A 20,453-nucleotide genomic window follows, 5' to 3' on the forward strand; every position below is an offset into this window, starting at 1 on the left:
CTTCTGAACCTTTATTAAGCACCTTCCTTTGCTACCTTTGTAAACAACTCCTTTCTTATTTTCATCATAAATATGGGACAGGCACATTTCTGCCCTGTAGACCTTTGAGGTTAAGAAGAAACACTCTTGAAATGTTCTTCTCCCAAAAGGCAAGATACAGCAACAAAGCTGACAGCAGGAAACACCCTTCATTTCCAACAGAATCCATGTCTCACGTATGGCAGAAAAGGACATCTGAGACTGTTCGACTGTTAATTGTTACAGTAGTGTCATATCTTGCCTTTTAATAACTACTGAACTGTTCCAAATTGACCATGTTTTTTGACCATTCATAGAGGGAGCTTCTCTACTTTGCCTGCGGGATCCAGGAATGATTTTTTTCCATTAATAGTACGTTGTGTGGCACAGAACAGTTTTTGTGTTGCTGTGTTACAGCCTTCACTCCATTAAATATATTCAGTATTATCTGAGCTTATTTCTGTTTTTTGATTTTCTCATTAGCAAAGTGTAGTTTGTCTGATGTTAAACTTTTTTTTTCTGGTATTTTGGTAGGGGAGTCTTCTGTGAAGAAAGAAGTGTTGCTTTAATTCTGAAGACAACACTTGATGCTAGGAATAAATTAATTAGTCTTCAGAGATGTAGGCAAGTGATCTGTTGATGAGGCACTGAGGAGCTTAGTTCTATAAAGAGCAGTAGGTTGGATGGGTGTATGCGTGTGAATGCTTGTATGTATGTACATAAATACTCTGATTAAACAGCCTTTCTTTGGCACAACCACAGTCATACATTTTTAAAGACTAAAAGGAAACAGATTGAAGTTTTGCCATGATGTAATTTAGACTCATTAGTGATGAACTTTTTTTTCCTGAAGCCCTGCTCCCGTTGCATTTTACCCGTAAAGGTAACATTGATAGTTGGTAAACTGTGGTAGCTCAGTGGTTTCATTCTTGTAGCTCCAATTTACCTGTCTTAGTAGACCCAATGCTGCATGCAGTAAATGGGAATAAAATGAACAAAGTTGGTAGGGTTGTAAACATGAGGAGAATCAGTCTAAGAGCTGTAAATGGCGTTGGGTTTCCAGACACTTCTTGTTCCTTCCTCTCTTCTCTTGTGGCTACCTCTTTTCAGATGTTTTTGGAATGAATAATAGCTTTCCTTTCCAGATACACATCGGGGGAAGTGAGGTTGTGGGACACGCGCACCTGGGACTACACAGCCCCCATCCTGGAACCAATGCACGGTCCTGGTGATGCTGGACCTCAGCCACATGTCTCCTTTGTGAGGATAAACAGCTCTCTGGCTGTAGCAGCTTACGAGGACGGTAAGTAACCACAACTCTCCTCCCTATTTAGGGGAGGAAAAAAAAAAAAGCTTTACAAAAATGAAGCAGCTGTGCTCAGCTTTTTGTGTGTCTGTAATCCTGTATATACACACACACGCACACACTTGCTTTTATGTGAGAAAGTTGGCCAATAACCCTAAATGCATTAGGAGGCATTGGAACATAGCACCCATTAAAACTGATGTTTAATTCCTACTGGAACTGCTACACAAAGCTTGAGTGCCAGGCTGTAGTCCAGCCAAAGTATCTTAAGCAAATAACTTGTTTGGCTATAAAAATATTAAATATTCTTCCACCAGCGTTCTCCTCTGTCCAAAACTCCCTCAGGGTAGTGTGGGGCTTTGTTATGGGAATAGTGGTAAACTTGCATGTCTGATTAGTCTGTGTCCTCTTACGTTCCCTGTGCAGTTTACGGATGCACATTTTCTTAACTAAAATACTGGTTTGCATTGTTGGATTATTATGTACTTTGATATAGAGAAATAAAAACTGTGACCTAATATTTAATGAAACTAATAAAATTCTGGTTATATGCATTGTTTTAAATATCCTTAGATGTTCATATAAAGGGTAACAAGAGCCATAAGCCAACTACACGTCTACTGGACTGGGGGACAGCAAATAAAAAAGTCAGGGTTGAACAGTGCTTGACAACTGGAATCCCAGGCTGAGTTGCCCAGGCAGAGCTCAGCTCTTAGCATCTTTCTTTGGGTTGTGTGATTTGACACCTAAACCTTTTCTTAAGTGTGAATGATGACAGTGGGGTTTTTGTTGTTTTCTTCTTTTTTTTGTGTGTGCGTTTTTTCGTTTGTTTTTTTTTTTTTTAGTTAGAGGGCATTGCACACATACTACGATCTTGGCGTTTTTGCATGTGGAAGCAAAAACGAAAATGGGCAATCCAAACAAAATCTCTAATCCTTATGTTTTATTTTATAAGTAAATTATATATCTGAAAATAAGTGTTTCAGATGCTCAGCTTTCTTAGTGTTGTTTCTAGGCAGGGTTGTGATATTATTGTTTTCTGGGGCTAAGAATTGTTGATAGGAAACGTTTTCTGACAACAGCGAGTCTGGTATTACAAAACACTCATTAATATTATTTACTTGAGTCATAGGAAATTATAACAGTGAGGGTTTTAAGTGTTGGCTTTTTGTCCAATGTGCCAAACAATGAATATAGCAGAGGTTCTTTTGTTTGTTTTCTAGTCTCCCACTGACTAATCTAATAATCTGTCTAGGGTTTTTTTTCTGTCACACTCCTTGTCGTCAGTCCTGTGTGTGCTGTGACTATGCTAGTTTGCATAAAGCTCTGCATCTTTTATTCTTTTGGGTAGAAATGTTAATGGGCTCTGTGATATGGCAGTTACTCTGATTTGAGAACCCTGGTCAGAATAGATTAGTTTCTATGTGAACAGGGGATTGTAAAAACTGTTTTTAGAAATGTTTACTAACGGGAATCTGAGAGCACATATTTACAGTTTGGTGGAGAGAATTATTTTCAACTTGGGGGGGGGGGAGGGCGGCTTTGAAGATAATGTGTTTGATTGTTCTTTGTTGTACTTTTCCAGCTCCCTTTTCTCTTTGTTTGTAAGTTTGACTAACACAGAGAAACCATCTGCTAGTGTTGGAGGTGGTGCTGTCAGGCAAAGAGTCTAGACTTCTCTGTCGAATCCCTGGCTAGCAGACTCGTTCAGATAACATCAGTTTCTCCCAGTTCAACAGAGCTCACGCAGTGATGTCCTTGGCATCTGATCACAGGGAAGAGCTAACAGGCAGATTCTGCTCGTGTCGTGCCTGCCTTGCAGCCCTGCTTTCTGGTTCGGTAGTAGCAAACGCTTCCCAAGGCATAGGAAATACAGCAAGGAAAAAGGGTGGTCTTACTGGGATGCCTGCATCCAAAGTGAATTGTAACTCCGCGATGGCACTAAAGAAAAATTGAATTGTGACTTTTGGTGAACGTTTCCGACGGCGTCATCCTCTGAGGAACAAGCAGCAAGGAGAGGTAAATGAGAGAGAAGTGTATGGGGGGAAAATGAAGTTTCCTCTGCCCATGCCAATGCTCAGTGGGGGCACTGCATGTACACCTGGGGCAACGGGACTTGGCAACTTGATCCACAGTTGTGATTTTTGAATTCCAACCCACTGGCCTCATATTTCTTCTGCCTTGTTTCCTATTGTCAGCACTGGCAGCCCTCCAGTTTGATTTTACCACTAATTGTGTTGCACGTTACCGAACTGAAATGAATCAAATCAAAATGCTTTTCCTGGAGCATTAGATAAAGCAGGCGAGGGTTCTGGGTAATGAGCAGATGCTGCTAATGCAGGGACAGTAGGGGCCTTGCCAGGACTCCATCTGCTCCATGCTTGCCTGCCTTTGGCTGCGAGCCACAGCTTTTGGGAAACAGCAGTCTACTTTAGCCATCACCCTCCCCCCGCCCTCCGGAGTCTCATAGTTTGACTTGAAAACAATGTGGTGTGACAAGAGAACGTCCGTGGGTGTTGGGTTTTGGGTTTTGGTCTTTTTGGGGTTTTTAAATGCAGCGCTTCATACTCATGTAGGCAAGACGGGGTGATGCTCCTGCTTACGGGAGCGCCCCGAGACCTGCGGGGAGGACTTGGGGACCCTTCACAAGACACAAAGCACCTTGGAGCAGGGGAACGTGGTTTCTGCAGGGATCAGAAGTGGTGCTTGCTTGTTGGCAGGCTCCAGGAAGGGAATTTTGGCAGCACCGCTTTCTGGGACTGGAAATCTGCTGCCTTGTCCGTTCCGATGCCCTTCGAGCTGCTTGCGGGTGTTGTCCCTTCTGTACCCTGTTTGCAGAGACAGAAATGAAGTAATATGTTTGGAGTCTTCCCCTAAGTGCCAGGACCTGCTGTGAAATAGCTAGAGCAGGAAACAGGCTGCCTCAAATTAGAGAAAGTGAGTGTTTTGGGTTTCTTTGAAGAAAACTGCACGTAGCACGCAGCAGTATACTTATTCACGAGAGATGTACACAGGTGTGCAGGTGGCTCTCAATGCAAAACCCTTGGCTTGGCTAAATGGTGTGTGATTTTATACCCAGGTCAGGGAATTCTGCCTCTCGAGTCACCGAGTTGGGAATGAAGCTCAGGCTTGGTCATCTGTACCCCCATATCATAAGGAAATAAATTTACGCTCCCAGCTTGGAGGAAAAAAATACAAATAGGAACTGTTTTCAGAGGTGGAGAACAGATTTGTTTTGTTTATTTTTTGATGAGCTTCTGTCAAAATAGGAAGTGGCAGGACTGCGACCTACAAAGAGGAAAAACGTCACGTAGATGATGGGAATTAAGCAGCTCCTGGCCTTTCCTTGCAGCTGGGCTGTGCAGGAGCTGGAGTGAGTGAGCGTGAAAACCAGGAGCATGTCCAGAGCCCCTGCTCTCGCATACGTATCCCTCTGTATTTGCTGTGGTTTGTTTTGTTTTGTTTTTAGGTAACAGACATGTAAATTGTTCTGTGTATTTTCTAGGGCTGTCAGCACTGCTAGCAGCAGCATCGTAACGTGGGAGAGCTGATGTAATGTGTGGCTGGGAGCTGAGCGCAGGATGCTGTGCGCCAGGACGTGGCCCTCCCTCGGCTCAGCCAGGGGCAGCAGGTAGCTGCAGGTAGCTTTTAGGAGCAGGGATGTGCCGGGCCACCCTGTCATGATGGTTGCAAACCTGATTTAACTTTTTTTTGCCTCTGTGTTCACGCAGCCTTTTCCTGTTAGGGGATTAGGCTAGTTTATAGGAGAAGAGAGGCTTTGTTTTGTGGCAGAGGTGTTGGGTTATTATACCGGTGAGAAACCCAGGTGAGGACAGGTGTAAAAACCAGCTGCTTTTGCAGGATGGCTTTGTGCTTCCAGCTGTAAGGAGGGGACCGCACTGGAGCCCGGCGCTGTTAATGCTGATGGAGAGCAGCTTCCAGCCGTTCACCTTTGATAAAGCAGGAGCGTGCGTAATGCTCGCTGAGGCTTGCGAAAATTGGACCACACAGCAGCACGCTGCGTAAGGCACAACGGACTCGTAGTTAAACATTGTATCCAAATGTCCTGTTATCTAGAGTGAATTGCAATAACTGGACCTTTCATCAGACCACATTTCATCAACGTATTGGGTTAGAAGTTAAAGGCCTCGATTCTTTGTGCAACCTGGGCTGAAGTGACAGTCCAGGAGGCCGGTACAGCAATTGTAATGCCAGGCATCGGCAGTTACACCACCTTCATCAGCCTCTTGCCCTTAACTTGTTTCCTTGAACCGGCAACCTTTAAGCTGTAATTTCCAAACCAGTTTCAGGAGTTACTGTTAGAGTTCAATCCGAATAATCACAATTGCGGCGCAGATTTTAGCATGCTGTGAAAGCGTTACCTGTAACTTTGATTGAATTACTTTCTAACATGTTTAAGATTACGGCATTCACACGGAAAAAGACACCGTATGCTTGCAACCTTAACTTAACCTTAGCAAAGATTTTTGCTTTGGAAATGAACTGGTCACTGCTGGAGGCAGGAAGATAGACTATGTAAAGCAGTGATCTCATCTGCACTGGTAAATCTTATGCCTAATTTTTTTTATGTTGCCACACCAATATCTTTAACTATAAAGGTGACATTTTAGTGCTATTACACAAACAAGATTAACTGTTACAAAGGCTTACACACCAATAAATATATTTTGCTGTTTCTGCAATGAAATAGGGAAGAAAGAATATTGGAGGTAGCGCTTTTAGAACTAGTAATAGCTTTACCTATTGATAAATACAGTGGAGTGTTTGCTTTTTCTGCGTAAAAATATACATAAATAAATTTTTCCTGTTGTCTTATGCAAATGAATAAACTTGTTTTGACTGGAAGTGAGGATGGAGGAAGTACATACAGAACAGAACACTATTTTGGAGGAGGGGAGAAGAAAGGGGGAGAAGTAATCCTTTTGTGAGAAAATAGTTGTTCATCCTAATAAAAGGAACGCAAAGAGAAATAACACTTCGGAGTTCTTCCTTTTACTCCTTATGTTGTGCTGCCTCATTAAACAGATGTTAACTTGTGACCTTACAAGTAATTAGTTTTGTTGGTCGTACTAGGGATATTTTCACACCATATTGTGCATCAGGTGTTGCACACGCTGTATTTGCCTGATAAAATGTTTAGGTGTCCTGGACAGATTTTGCTATTGAACATTTGGTAGGAAGCCACGTACCTGTCTTGAACAGATTGTATTATTGCATGCTCCATTTTCACTGTCTTCTCTTTGTGATGTTTGAGATGCAATAACAATGGCTTTGCCGCCTGGTTCTGGAGAGCAGAACTCTAAATTCCAGGTTTCCCAGTTTGCTTATGTGGTCAGAAGAGGGTTGTGTAACTTGAACGTTTTTTGGTATTTTGCAGAACTTTGTATGTAAAAAACAAACAAGCAAGAAAGCAAACCATTAAAATACTCATCACAGAGGTGTGTAAACAAAAGACCACCCTGAAAGCAAAGCAGCTTCCTCTTTCCCTCCACAAAAGTGATCTTTGTTTTTGCAGAAGGTTTATCCCAAACAAAGTTGAAGGTACCCTGCCTGGAGGAGCTTAGCAGTGACATTCCCTGTCCGAGGAAAAGGTCCGTGTCTAGCATCCGTGACATGACAGCACCAAAATTTTGGATCATCCTTTGTTTGCTTGTTTAAAACGGCTGTTCTGAGCTCAGGCTTGACCCGTTCCCTCTGCCGTGGCGAGGAGCTGAGGACTGGCAGCGTAGGGACCGAGGTGCGCTGCGAAGCCTGCGCGTCGGGCAGAGGAGACCGCAGCCCGTGCCATCCGTTTGTGTTTGTTAACTTGTTTTAAGTGTAAGTCTGCGTGATGCAGGCTAGCGTTCTGTTTTTCAAAACCAGTTCAACAGTTATTTACCTTTCAAGCAATTAACATAATTACCATTATGCTAAGAAGTAATTTTGGGAAGTTCTGCTCTGAGCCCTTATGACTCCATTGGGACAGTTTTAGTCGGGACTTATCTTTTTGATGGAAGCCTAATTGCAGTTTTGGCTTTGTGTAAACAAACAGAGGCAGCTAATTGTTTAGGCAAATAGCAGATTAATTTAAATATGCATCCCTAATAAAACAAAAATGGTCCCCATTATGGTACTCATTCCCATGGCGAGGAATATAAATATTCAGTGGGAGTGCCATTAGACAGGGATCTTAAGGATTATCTGCATTATTTCACATTGGTAGCACTTTCCAGATACCAAATAATCTTTACAAAAGCAAACATAAATCAATTTAAACTCATTTAGATACCATTTCACTATGTGCAGTTTCATTACCACACTCTTGCTTCACCTCCTTTGGGACGCGGGAGGAGTGTTTGCAAACTGGCATTGGTGCCCGTCCACAGCTGCCTGTCAGAGCTTTTATGTCTCCTTTTGAAGGAATGGCTATCATTAATCATTTCATCATTAATGGCCGTACTTGAGTAGAAGGAAGGCTCCTCCAGCTCCAGTCCGGTCTATCATGTCTGAAGATTGCTTCTCAGTTAATTCAGTGCAAAGGTGGCCCAGGAGTCTCCAATTCTGTCTGGCCCTTCTGTTCTGTAATACGCTCCTAATTGCTTCAGGTTGCTCTTATTCAAGTTATTGCTTTAATGTAGCATGCTTTTAAATAGAGTATCGGTGATCTATGCAGGGAAAATGTGCAACCGCAAACGCATTGTCTCTCGACTTGCATTTCTGTATTCCTCGAGGTTTGTGCTTTTTAGCTTTCTGAGAGCATTGAACTCTTTTGCATTTTCAATTTTCCAGAGCATCAGGATTGGGAGCTTTGCTGCTGGTTGCAAACTAACTGTAAAGAATGGTATTAACGTCGCTGGTCTGACTGCTGTGTGTGTAGAGCTTCAGGTCTTTCACTCTAAAACTTTTTATGTATGCAGCAGAAGGACTTAAATTTGGATGTGGGTTCTTCCTCGCTATTTCTGTGGTACTCGAAATCAAGTATGTATGTAGTAGAATAAGAATTTAGGTCCCTCTTTAAGTCTGATCTTCTCCAAATGTGGAAAAGGGAGAGAAGTCGAGCAGATTTCCTCAAGGTAGGTACCAATGTTATCTGAAAGTCAGTGTTGTAGGAGAGCAGCACAACCCATAATGCCTGCACCCCTAACTTTGGAAAGTTTTCTCTGAACCTGTTACGTGCTGTTATGCAGCATCCTAAAATTCTGTTTTCCTGCTCTGGAGTCTCTTTTCTGTATATATGCTTTTTAATTAAAATGTTTATAAGCTTACATCATCAAATGATCTTTCAAGGTTTTCTTAAATTCTAAGATAACTTATAGGTGTTTACTTTTTTTTTTTTCTACAGGAACTGTTAGTGTTTGGAGCCTGATGATAGGGCGAGAGCCAATCCACCGTTACCAGCACAATCAGAGGATACAAGCCTTAGCTCTTGGTTCAGAGGGTGCAACGGTAGCAACAGCATCTGGCTTCGAGGTCAAAGTGGAAAGCCCTGATGACAAGGGATTCTGGCAAACGACAGGAACGTTTGAAATCCAGAAATTGGTGAGTCTCCAGGCTACTCAGCTTCGTTCCAGGAGCTCCTGATCTGCTAATTATTTTTGATACAGTTAAGGGGGATCTTATAAAAATCTTATAAGGGTGTTGCATGAAATAGATAACAGCATTATCAGTTAGAAGCTACGATTTTGTAGCAGGTTAATGGATGAACCTTTCATTACTGAAGAGCAAGGGTGAAATGCTGGCTTAAGCTACAAGTGAAAATGAATAGAAGTCCATATGGTGCAGGAGGTTGGCTGTTTTTAATTATTTTTTTTTGTCAACATTAAACTAAGTTGGCTCATCTTGTAAATCAGTTTTCTCGCATAGAATTGGAGCTAAAACTCAAGGTCTCATTCCAGATCAACGCTATCTGATTAATTCTGAGGCAGGATACTGCAGATGAGCTAATAGTATCACTTGTGAAGCTGTAACTAGTTGTGCAGCTTCTTTAGGTTGCACCTTCTGTCACTGAAGTTTTGAGACTATTTTAATTAAAAATCAAAAGCTATCCCATTCTCTGAAGTTTTACTGTGGCTCAGAGTATCAACATTTTCTGGAAAGGGGAAGGAAGTGTGGTAAGAATAAATTGAGTCTTGCAACTTCTCTCCTATTGCAAAAAAAAAAAAAAAAAGACTGCATAGCTAATGGATATGAAGTTGGGATCTAAGCCATTTCTGATTTTATCCCCTCTTTCAAAGCTAAGTCAGTCTTATGGTACTTAAACAAAATCCCCAAACGTTTTAAGAAGTATCCCAGTAAAAATGTTAAAACAACACCATGCTCCATCATAGTTGGATCCATTGTATGCCTGCATCTTGCTGACTGTGAGATGTCAGTTTGCAACACACAAAAGAAACACTCAAGATACCACTCCTCTAAGGCTGGATTAGAAATCAGCTGTGCTCTAATGGAGTTTCAGCCCTTCCCATGGTAAGAGTTCTCTGCAGTGTCTTAACCATTTACTGAAACGAGAAGGGCCACATAAATCTGGCCAATGTCACACTGGAGGTCTAAGAGAAGATAGGGGGTTTGAAATTTGGGTTGTCTTGTAGTCAAGTCCCGACTTCTCTCTTGGTTTAGGACATAAATACATGATTTCATGGGAGCTAATCTTGCACATATTCTGAAACAAAATCAATACTCAGACTTGGTCTGAAATGAATTTGGGATGACTCAGGGTTGCTGATGACCAATAGTTATCAATAGCTTTGTTAGTTCCGCGTATGGCAGTAGAGATGTAAAAGAATTTTAGCCTGAAATAAGAATAAAAAGTCTGCTCTTTTTAGGTCAACTTCCTTAATCTGGTTCCAGATGTTCTGGGGAGTCCGGTGGCAGTGGCAGCTGCAGAAGACATCGTCTATGTCCTGAAAGGAGAAGATCCTGGCAAAATTCTCCATTCTGTCTATGGTCAGCCTGTCACGTGTCTCGATGTGTCTGCTCATGAAGCAGCCTTTGGGGTCAAAGGCTTTGGCTGGTTATTGAATGAGCCCAATCAGGTATTTATTTTTTATAGGAATGTTACACCTTCATAATTAACGAAAGAACCTTTCATGCTAATGACCGTTTCTTTCATGCTCTTCAGCTTTTTTCACTGTAAATATTTTGCGTTCGCTGCTCCTGAGTCTCAGCTCTGTGCTGCACCAGTGATCCTCTAGGGGGAACTAGTCTCAAAAAAAAAAACCACCAAACAACCAAAAACAAACCAATCACGCCCCCCCCCCCCCCCCCCCCCCCCCAAAAAAAAAAAACAAGCAAACAACAACCAAAACAACAAAACCCAACAGAACAATACACCCCTGAACCTCTCTGATGAGGACATCCTGAGCCGCGTGTCGAGCCTTGCACATGTCCGTGTGCAGTCCTAGGAGGATGCTTTTTCAGTGTGTGCACTTAGGTGTTTGAACTAAGCTACTTACTGGTGAGAGTGGTGTGACTCTTGTATTAGAGGTAGCTAAATAATAATCATAGGTTTGAAACTGCTGTGACACAGGTGGCTTCTTTCATCAGCACATCGTAGCAGTGGCAAGGAAGGTCAAAACCACACCGTTCTGGTAACCCTGCTGAAAACTGATGGCTTCTAATGCAGCTGGTCTCAAACTTATTTGCTTGCAGTAAGGGCTTTCTGGGGGGGGTGTTTCAGACTCAAACAGGTAACAGAAATAACTGTTTATGTGGGGAATCCCACCGGAGATCACAGTTGGCAGCAGCCTCCTCCTGGATGCAGCAACCCCACCATGGTGCCCTACTCCAGGGCAGGGACCAGGCTGCAGACAGACCTGTTTCCAGGCACCTCGAGAAAAGTATCTATCCCTTTTCTGCATCTTTCCTAATTTGCCCGTTCCCTAATTTCCCTCTGTTTGTGGTTATACTTCAGGCATGTGATAAGCTAATAACTAATTGGGAAGGAGAGTGCTTCAGGCCACTGGAGTAGGAAGCAGGAGGTGAGCAACCAGATGAAAGGAGCTGTGGTCTGTGGTGTAAAAATGCAGTGTTTTCTCTGGCAAGCAACTAGACCAGGAATGCTTTATTTAGGACTACCTCTGTGTTATGAATAAATCTGTCCAGCTGCATCTAATTTACCCTCGAAATTCATGTTCACCAGGGAAATGCAGAGGCCACCATAAATACCTCTAGGGTTGAGAGATGCTGCGAGGCCACGCTGTCTTTATTAATTCCTTTGCTGTCCTAATCCAATTCTTTTCCCCCCAGAGGTGGAAGGTTAGGAGGTAAAATTGCCTCATTCAGGAGCATTACATCGGTGATCGCTTTTGTGCCTCGTAAAGGAAGAGAGAAACCTACTTAGGCCCCGGAGCGCCGCTCTGTAAAGCCGGACATATTTCCTCATTTAGTTCGGAAGTATTTGCCGTTTGATGGCAGGTTGCATTAAGCAGCACATCAGCACGCATCCTAATCAGGGAGATGAGGCTGAAGCCGTGCGGACGGCTGAGCTGTGTTGGACAAGGACGCTTGCTTGGCATTGCCGCACCAGCTGACATCACGTCGGAAATTAATTACTAATGTCTATTATGATAATTACTCACCTCGCACAGATGTGAAGGGACTTCACCTTGGTTGATTACGCTGGTCACAGGTTGACAATCTGTCTTTGGGAGAGCAGTTGATCTCAGAAACCTATTCATGAAGAATTCCAACCCCGTTTGGTTCTGGCGACGTTGCTGTGATGGAAAAGCCGGGGTTCTTCTGTTTGGGGTTCTCTTTATTTTCCCGAAGGGATTTTATTTTTCTTTTTGAGTGTAGGCACGCAATTGTACAGTTACTGACTGGTAACCTGCTTTCTGAAGATAGTTAGGAAAGCCGTCTTTGTCCGCCTTTTTTTAATCTTTGTCTAATTTTAACCAAATTTGACAGCAGAGTAGAGATCTGAGGCATAAATTTGGTAGGCACTTTTATGTTGGAGAAGAGAAAAACATCAAATCTGTGACATAGACTTGCCTCTTACTAGATGACAGGCATCCATGCAGGAGAGAGGGGGAATATAAATGCTTCATCTATGAGGAAAAGTTCAATTTCCACCTTGGTAAGCATCTGAAAACCCAAGGATGCTGCAGTGTCTTGAAAGTTAGTCTGCTGAGTGCTTCTCCAACTCTTTTCTGTTAGCTTAACATAAAAATAAATAAATAATTCTTTAGTAGGGGTTGTTTCAGCTGTATTAACTGAACATACAACGTATTATTTTCCTTAAATACCAAATTCAAATACTGAGATCTCTGTTCCCATCCTGGCTCATAAATGGGTAACAATATAGAGCAGGTAAGATACCACAAGATAAGGTAAGGTACTAAATCCTAACGTTTCCCTTTCAACCTTGAGCGGTGCTCATGACATCCAACAGACGTGCCTTGAGGGATGGTGTCCAGAAGTTGCACGTTCCCCTGAGTCATGCAGCTGGGAGACCCGTGATCCCAATGCTGCAGCAGCATAACCAAGAGTGGTGTTCACGTGTTTCAATTCTGGTTTTCGAATATTGTATGCAAAACCAGTTTCAAACTCCACAGGCATCCGCGGTTTTAAACTAGAGCTGGCTTTGGTCCCCTTCATGTCAGGATATAAATCTCCGAAGAAGGTAGTGCTGTGGCTGTCAGGATTAACATCGTCTGATTGCTGATGCATTTGTCTCACTGATGGGGGGATCGGACTGAAGCTTTCCTCCTAGTTGGTACGTTTATAAGCATCCCTGAACGGACCTTCTGCTGTCAAGTAAGTCTGGGCTCCTACTGTAACCTCATGTGAGCTCTCTCCTGATGTGGGTTATTTCTGTGAAACTTATAGGTGATTCATTCTCTTGAGGGGGCAAAAATACTTTATTTAAAATTTAGCTGAAACCATCTAATGTTTTCAACAGTTATTGGTGATTACCTCCTATTGTCATGGGAGGTGGTGGGTTTTGTTTTCTTTTTGCAGCAAAGAAATGATACGCAAGGGAATTTTATTTTAAACTCATAACTTTGAACTTCTTGTGTTGCATGCATAAGGCAGTTCAGAGGGTGTCAATATTTTGTTTTTGTTTTTTTTGCACAGACGTAACCAATATTTCAGAACAGGTAGATGGGGGTGAAAGGAGGACAGTAATTAGTTTAGATCTTCCATCTTAAAAACAAAAGACAAGATATGTTGAGATCAGATGCCTGATCTCAGGGAATTGTTTGTTTGTTATGCTGTCACTTTTTCTTTTTTGAGCTCATGATTAGCTTCTACTTGATGAATACCGTTCAATATCACCTGTCTCTTCTCATCAGTGTTGGAAATACTGCTTCTCTGTACCTCTATTTAACGTTTCCAGAGTTCTTCAGTTGCCTGCTAACATCTGTTATCTCATGTTGGATATGTTAACTGATATTAACTGAAAAAAATGAAATCACAGTTTTAAAATAATCCTTTAAATTGAATCTCATTCTTTACAGTTTCTCCTAGATGATATTTTTAGGTCACAGCTGTTTTACATAAACCATTACGTCTTGTACCTAATTTTAACTGAATTCCTCTTCTTTGTGTACTGGTAAGCTTGCATGGTCTCTTTTGGTGTCATGTCTCATGTTCCAAAGATTTCAATTTTCTGTAAGTGCTTTTCAGTTTTCTTAACCACTGTGAACCTTGTAAATAGTCTCTTTTTCACTAAATTGATCTCTATGAACTCTTGCTTTCATACCCATAGCAGGGCAGGTCTTGCTGGTGACTCAATTTGAACATGTGGGATTTGCCTGGAAGTCACTGCAAGGAGTACAGTCCAGCAGAGAGACCAGAAGTTTTCCTTGCATAACTTTTACAGGATGCATTGATTAACCTCTGCCTGGCTGAAAAGTATCAATAATCCATTTTGATTTTTCTATGCTTGTAAATGACCAAAAATAATTTTGCAAGTTTAAAAAAAAAAAAAAAAGCCCTTTTCTACTGACTACTGTTAATGACATTCTGCTTTCTTTTTCATTATTTGTACATTAATGTGAATACCTCAAAATTGGCACAGCTTCCTAGGTGGCAAGTATCTCAGGTTTTGAAAACGTAGCTGCTAGGATGTGCTGTGTATATTCAGGGTACTAATCTATGAAACCAAGAGGATTCATTAGTTTTTAAGGACTACTTTGCCTTCCTTTCACCTACCCTATTCTTAGGTTAGGGAAAGAGCGTTTCTGGGCTAAGGCTTGCATCTTTGTGGGTGGGTGGTTTGGTGTGTAAACATAATACCCATTCATCTCAGGGTACCTGACTCTTACATCAGTCTTCAGCCACAAGTTAAATGAGTCTGGTGCCCTCATTCCAGGTCCTAGCAGACATCTGTCCACATCACAAACCCATCAGGTTTGGCACAGTGCTGGGGGCTGGCAGCTCGTGCCCACGAAGTGTCCAGTGCTGGAACAGCAGGGGTTGCAGGTGCGTTGGCAGAATTGCACTGCCGAAGCTTGTGCAGTGCTTGCCTGCACGGTGCTTGGCTCTGCTGCTTGCCACCAGCGTGGAGTCTTACTTTCGGCTCCAGTCAAAGGAAGACTTAAAAGGAAAAACTGTGTTCTGCTTGTTTTTAGCTTTATACGTGACTTTCTGGCAGGTGTGGGCATTTGGAGGAACAGGTAGCTGGCATCTGAGCTGCTGGATTTGCTGCAAACTGCTCAGACTGTTATTTTTGCAATTCTCTGTGCGGGTTTTTAAGTATTGCTTAAGGCTGCTTGCTGCAGCTAAGCTCACGTGAAATAAGAGTGCTTGTTTGCCAGCATAAAGTCACCTTTAGGATGGCATGAAAGTCAATTTTCCACATGCTCGGAGAAATGGTTGTGTTACCAGCTTTACACAATGACTTATATCTGGCAAGAACTTGCAAAATAGTCTCTCTGGCTGATTGTCAAAAATTACATCATATTGGAGTAAACTGCTTTTAAATCAAACATCCATTATTCATGTATATTAACTGCTTTTTTTATTTTTTTTTAGTGGCTGTTTTGTGTATGATTTACTCTTTTTCTTTCTCTCTGATTGTCTGTCTGTCTCCCTCATCTGCTCCTTTTAAATCTTAGCTCATCTTTAAATTTATGGAGCCAGAACACTTATCTCTGTATACAAGTATCAATATGCTGACCTTGCATTTGTTAATAGTCAAATTTTTTTGTTGTTGTTGCAGTGTTATGTGCCTTATTTACAGTAGGCAATTCAATACAGTTGCAGTGGGAAACTGTGCCCCCGAGGCTTGTAAACTTTGAAAACATTTTTTTCCACATCCCTTTAGAAATAAAATTCATACTTGCAGTGGTGTGTGCCATATGTTGTACTTAATTTGATGACTTCTCCTGCAAATGCATATGAAGTAGCCCTATCACTTTTGTAGATATTCTCTGGATTGAATGGTATTAACCTGAGCAAAAACCAGTTCCCTTTTTATTGACAGTGGACTTGAAATTTCATGACCCCCTTCTTTTGTTGGCAGTATTAGTGTGTACTCAGGCAGTGTTTTCTCTGGTTGGCAGAGGGATGGACAGAAGGAAAGGAGGAGAAAGATAATCTGAAAATAAATGCAGATTTTGTTCCCAGTCTTGCTGCTTGTTCCTCTGCATCTTTGGGGATCTTAGATTTTGAAGATTTTGATGTTGTTTTGATCTGCTGCTTACTGCTCTCTGTAGTCACAGTTAGAAACCTCTGTCCTAGACAGCTCTTTCTGAGAAAGTAGTTCTCGAAGGTATCGTGGGTTATTCAATAAAGAAAGGGACGTAGGCTTTGTGAGCATGGTTTTCTGGCATATATTTTGCCAAAGCGTGTGATATTCTGTTTAATACTTCATCTGAAGAAGAATTATGTATATGATATATATATGTATATATATATATAAAAAGTGCTTCACCCAGTTGTGAGACAGCGTTTTACTAGCCCTGAGATGCGGTAAGTCAGGACAAGAAGCAGAAGCGTGATTGCGAGGGAAGCTAGTGATTTCACAAAGCAGTTGTCTGCTGGCTGTCAGCCAGGACGGTGGGTTGAACACCCCTGCTCTTGTTGAAAGTACCACAGGCTCTTTGATAACAAGTGCTTGGGGATTTGTTGTTTTAATGTTCCGTCCAAAAAAGACATCTCCAACGACGCAGGATCCCGAAACACCTGCTGGGGTATTGGACATGCATGGAAGAGTTCCATCAACAGCATTTCCTTCAGTTCCTTGGTTTTTCTTGGAAGTATCTCAACCAGAGTACATAGACCATGCTTGACCTCACTTAGCTGCGAGATGTAACAAAGCTCACAGCTTAGCTCTTCTGGCTACGGAGATTTAATTCTTTGTGAATTAATTTAGTCTTCTTTCTCGAGTTCTTGGACGGCATTTAAAGAGAGTTCCCCGTACCCATCGATCTGCAGTTTCCTGGAGTACAGTGAGTTTTCCTTTCTTCCTCTGCCTCTTCTAAGGAACTTGCCAGTTTCTCAGCGTGTCTATCAGAACGGTGACCACGGGTTGAGACTTGCCCAACGCAGGCAGTAAAGAGGGAAATTAGTCTAATGCACTGCCTTAACAAAAGAGAGTATGAGCATGAATAATTAATACCACCAGTCTGTGGCAATCGGATAAAATGAAGTCCCATTTGCTCAGCCTTATTAAAAGAGAGAGAGAGGGGGGGAGAGATGGTAAAGGTCGTTAAGGGACTTGTAACATGGAAAGAATCGCCTCTGAGATGGATAATGTGTTTTCTAATCTCTGTGGTCTTTAACTAAACATAATGGTAAAGGTACTCTAGCTATTTCTGGCTTGTTGAATTATTAAGCATTCTGGGAGATTGCCTGGCTCTCATCCAATAACTTAGACTTTTTCATTTGAGCAATGTTAATAGGTAACGCTTTTTATTTTGTGTGTTAGATCCTGATACATCTGCACGGAGTATTTAATGCTTTTCATCCCCTGTGTCCCAGAAGTCCCGGGGGGGGCAGGGATGCTCGTTAGTGTGTTATCCCAGGGTACTTCATTTCACACCCAAGTGCTCTTGGTTCGCTTACCTTCGGTTCTGTACCTATTAGGTCACTGGTCTTGGGTGTCCATTATAGGATTATAAATGTCTTTAAAAGGGTAATCCCCTTGCAGTGTGCATTATAGGATTATAAACCTCCTAAAGATCTTATGCTTTATCTGCCCTTTAACATACAGGCCCTTATTTCAAGTCCCTATTGACCAGGTATTTTCATTCTTTTTCCTTGGCCTTTGTAAAGAAAATCCTTGTTGCCTTGGGATATTAGAGAAGAGCTCATCAGAAGTATTCTAGCAACTTCAAAATTGTCATCAGTATGCTTTTAAAACCCCTGTCTTCAAGAAATTGTTATTCAGACCTTAAAATGCATTCTGAGTTCCTTTTGTTTCTTTACCTATCAGGTTGTCAGCATAAGGTTTTGAAATTCATTTACAGACCATAAAATTGTTCAAGACAGAAGTTCAATTTAAAGACGGGTGAAGCTTGAATGCTGAAAACCACAAAGAGCACCTTCTTTCCAAATGATAGGGCTAATTGGCTAGAAATACACAGGTGCGTTATAAAATTTTTTTAAAAGCAATCTTCCAAAGAATGAAGGCTGACACGAGAAGAGAAGGGATTGGAAGGGGTAGAAGAAGGTGATGAAGACAAAAGCTTTTCTCCCCATTTCATGGGTCTGAACCGTTACTTTTATAGATTCTCTTTCTTACAGATGCAAACATTTTTAAAGTGATGGGCATCTGCGAGTGAGGTGAACAGAAATCATTTTTCAGCTGCTGCTGCCTACATGTAAGGGTAAAATTGTCTAAAATTGAGACTGCAAGAGGAGAGTATGGGACATCTGCTCAGACTGAAAACAGTGGAAACTTTAAATGCTGTGTGGAAGCAATTTTTCATTATAGTCTTTCATGGTCATAACTGCATGTTCAAGTATGTATTGTATGTTTATGGGGTAGATGGGAGCTCTGGTCATTCAGAGAAATTAATAGTTTATGGATGCTCACTTTAAGTATTAGCCCCAGGGGACTTTGGAGAAAGAAGCAGTTGGCCCTCTCTTCTCCAGAGTTGTAGTATACAGCTGGGAAGGGCTGGTTCAGAGTCACAAATTGGGAGCTGGAATATACTGCTGTTGACCCCATCCTTTATTGTTTGTAAGTTGAATTCAGCAGTTTATTGACTTTGTCTTTTGTTCAAAACTTTCCAAGGAGAAATTTGGTTGCCAGGCAGAGATATTAATTTCCTTTGCACTGGAAACTCTGCAAAGCGTCTTTCCCAGAATGTCATTCTCCCTGGTTTTGGTTAGTGAGCTGTTGGAAACTGCTCTGCAGGTGAGAAAAGGCTGCGTGTTGCTCTGCACCTTAATGACTAACATTTTCAATCAATTTGTAGCCACCTTCTTCATAGGTATGGAAGTTCAAATTAACTTTTAGCAACTTTTACGTCCCAAGTCTCCGTGCAAAAGTAGAGTGTCTCTTGCTTTACAGAGCTTGGCTACAGTTGCTTTTTTGGGGGGGGGGTCTTAGGGATGAAAAAACATACTGAAAACCCCTATTCAAGGCAAGTAATTTGAACAGCAGTATAACAGCAGATAACTTAATGAAGACAAGGCTGGGAATTGGAACTGGTTAGGAGATAATAAATGTAAGCAACTGAGCAAATTGGATATGAATGTGCTGATTCTAGTAGGAAGCTGATAATATATATGTATAAAACGAAGCCTTCCTTTTAGCTTGGAGAAGTGGGGGCAGGAGGAGAAAACCTGCAAAGTCTCTGCCCATCTTTGCGTTATTCCTAGAGATTTATAAAGGTTTGTTTTTGTAGCCTGGAGGCATCCATCACAAAATGATCTCCTGCTCTCTTAATTCAACCTTTCAGATGCATGTTAAAATTGCACAGCTAGGAAGTAAAAGGCCAGACAGCATCACAATCGCTGTTCTGGCAAATGTTGAAATAATGTGCACAGACAGTGTAATATTTATTAAGCTGCGTGCTTTTTCTACGGAAAAGTAGAAGTTAAGAATATTCAAGTGACATTGACATAGCCATGCTGATATTGCCATGGAAACCACAGGGATTTTTTCTGTTGTTTTAAATACTGTTACTCTTCTCATGGTCATAGGGTTTGGGTTTTTTTTTTTTATTCCTTTGGTTTTTAATTAAAGGAGCATCACCATGAAATCTAATAATTTTTCCAAGTTCATGTAAAACCAGGAACTGTGCTGAGCTTCACTGGGATTTGCCCAGTATGTTTTCCTGTTTCTAAAAATACTTCTTCCCTCTTGCTGAAAGGCCCAAATAGATAAATCTCATCTGGCCCCTCAGGAAAGACGGTGAATGCGATTAAACCGACGGAGAGGAGGGTGAACAGAAGGGAAACAAAGCATACCTCTCTTCCAGTCTTTGGCGGCATCATCTTGGATATTGCTTAAAATCCGAGATGTTTTTATTCCTTTCCCATCTGATCTGCCATTTCAGATGTTATATGTCTCTGAATCTGCTTGTTGAGTGCTCTGCAGAAAGCCTATCGCAGGGCCTGTCAGCGCTGAGTCAGTGCTCGGTTCTGCTCTGTAATTTTCGCTCTAGTTGATTGAGTCTTTCTTGAACAGTCCATCTGTCTAAACTTACCAAATGTTGATGCTGTTTACTTTTGCTATTCTTTCCAATATTCAAGTTGGTAAAGAAATGATTTGCTTTTCCATGTAAACCTTAAAAAAAAAAAAAAGAGAAAATCTGTATGGCTTTCTCTGCCTGAGACCTAAACCTATCTGATGCTGGTTGCCACGAGCCCTGAATCCCTGCTTTGCAGTGGTTTCCACTGTGAAACTTTCCTTTTTTTTTAACGTATGTTGTTGCCTATCTCGATAGGGATAGATGTGTGTGTTGGCTACTTGTTAGAGCATTGAGACAGTGCTAACTCCGCTCTCCTTCCCACTGCAGCAATATGTGGTTGGGCTCATGCTACATTTAGCCGGTGTTTGTTCCCTTTCTGCCAGGTTCTTCTGTACAACCTGGAAACAAGTCAGTGTCTAAAGAAGCTAGGCAACTCGATGGGTGACTTCACGTGCGTCAACCTCCAGGACAGTCCTCCAAACATGCTCGTTACAGGCAATAAAGACAGAAGGTAGGTACTACCAAGAGCTGTAACCCTT

At 41.8% G+C, this 20,453-nt stretch overlaps 1 protein-coding gene across 1 annotated transcript in view; it reads left to right on the forward strand.

Moving 5' to 3' along the window:
• Window positions 1-20,453, forward strand: part of FBXW8 (F-box and WD repeat domain containing 8) — a 51,708-nt gene that overhangs the window by 22,725 nt on the left and 8,530 nt on the right. The window contains exons 5-8 of the mRNA XM_080559598.1: window positions 1,164-1,321; window positions 8,667-8,863; window positions 10,147-10,356; window positions 20,298-20,425. Of these exons, the coding sequence (XP_080415724.1) occupies window positions 1,164-1,321; window positions 8,667-8,863; window positions 10,147-10,356; window positions 20,298-20,425 (693 nt within the window). The remainder of the gene's footprint in view (window positions 1-1,163; window positions 1,322-8,666; window positions 8,864-10,146; window positions 10,357-20,297; window positions 20,426-20,453) is intronic.

This window comes from Anser brachyrhynchus, assembly GCF_964034855.1.
Source record: "Anser brachyrhynchus genome assembly, chromosome: 17".
Taxonomy (NCBI): domain Eukaryota; kingdom Metazoa; phylum Chordata; class Aves; order Anseriformes; family Anatidae; genus Anser; species Anser brachyrhynchus.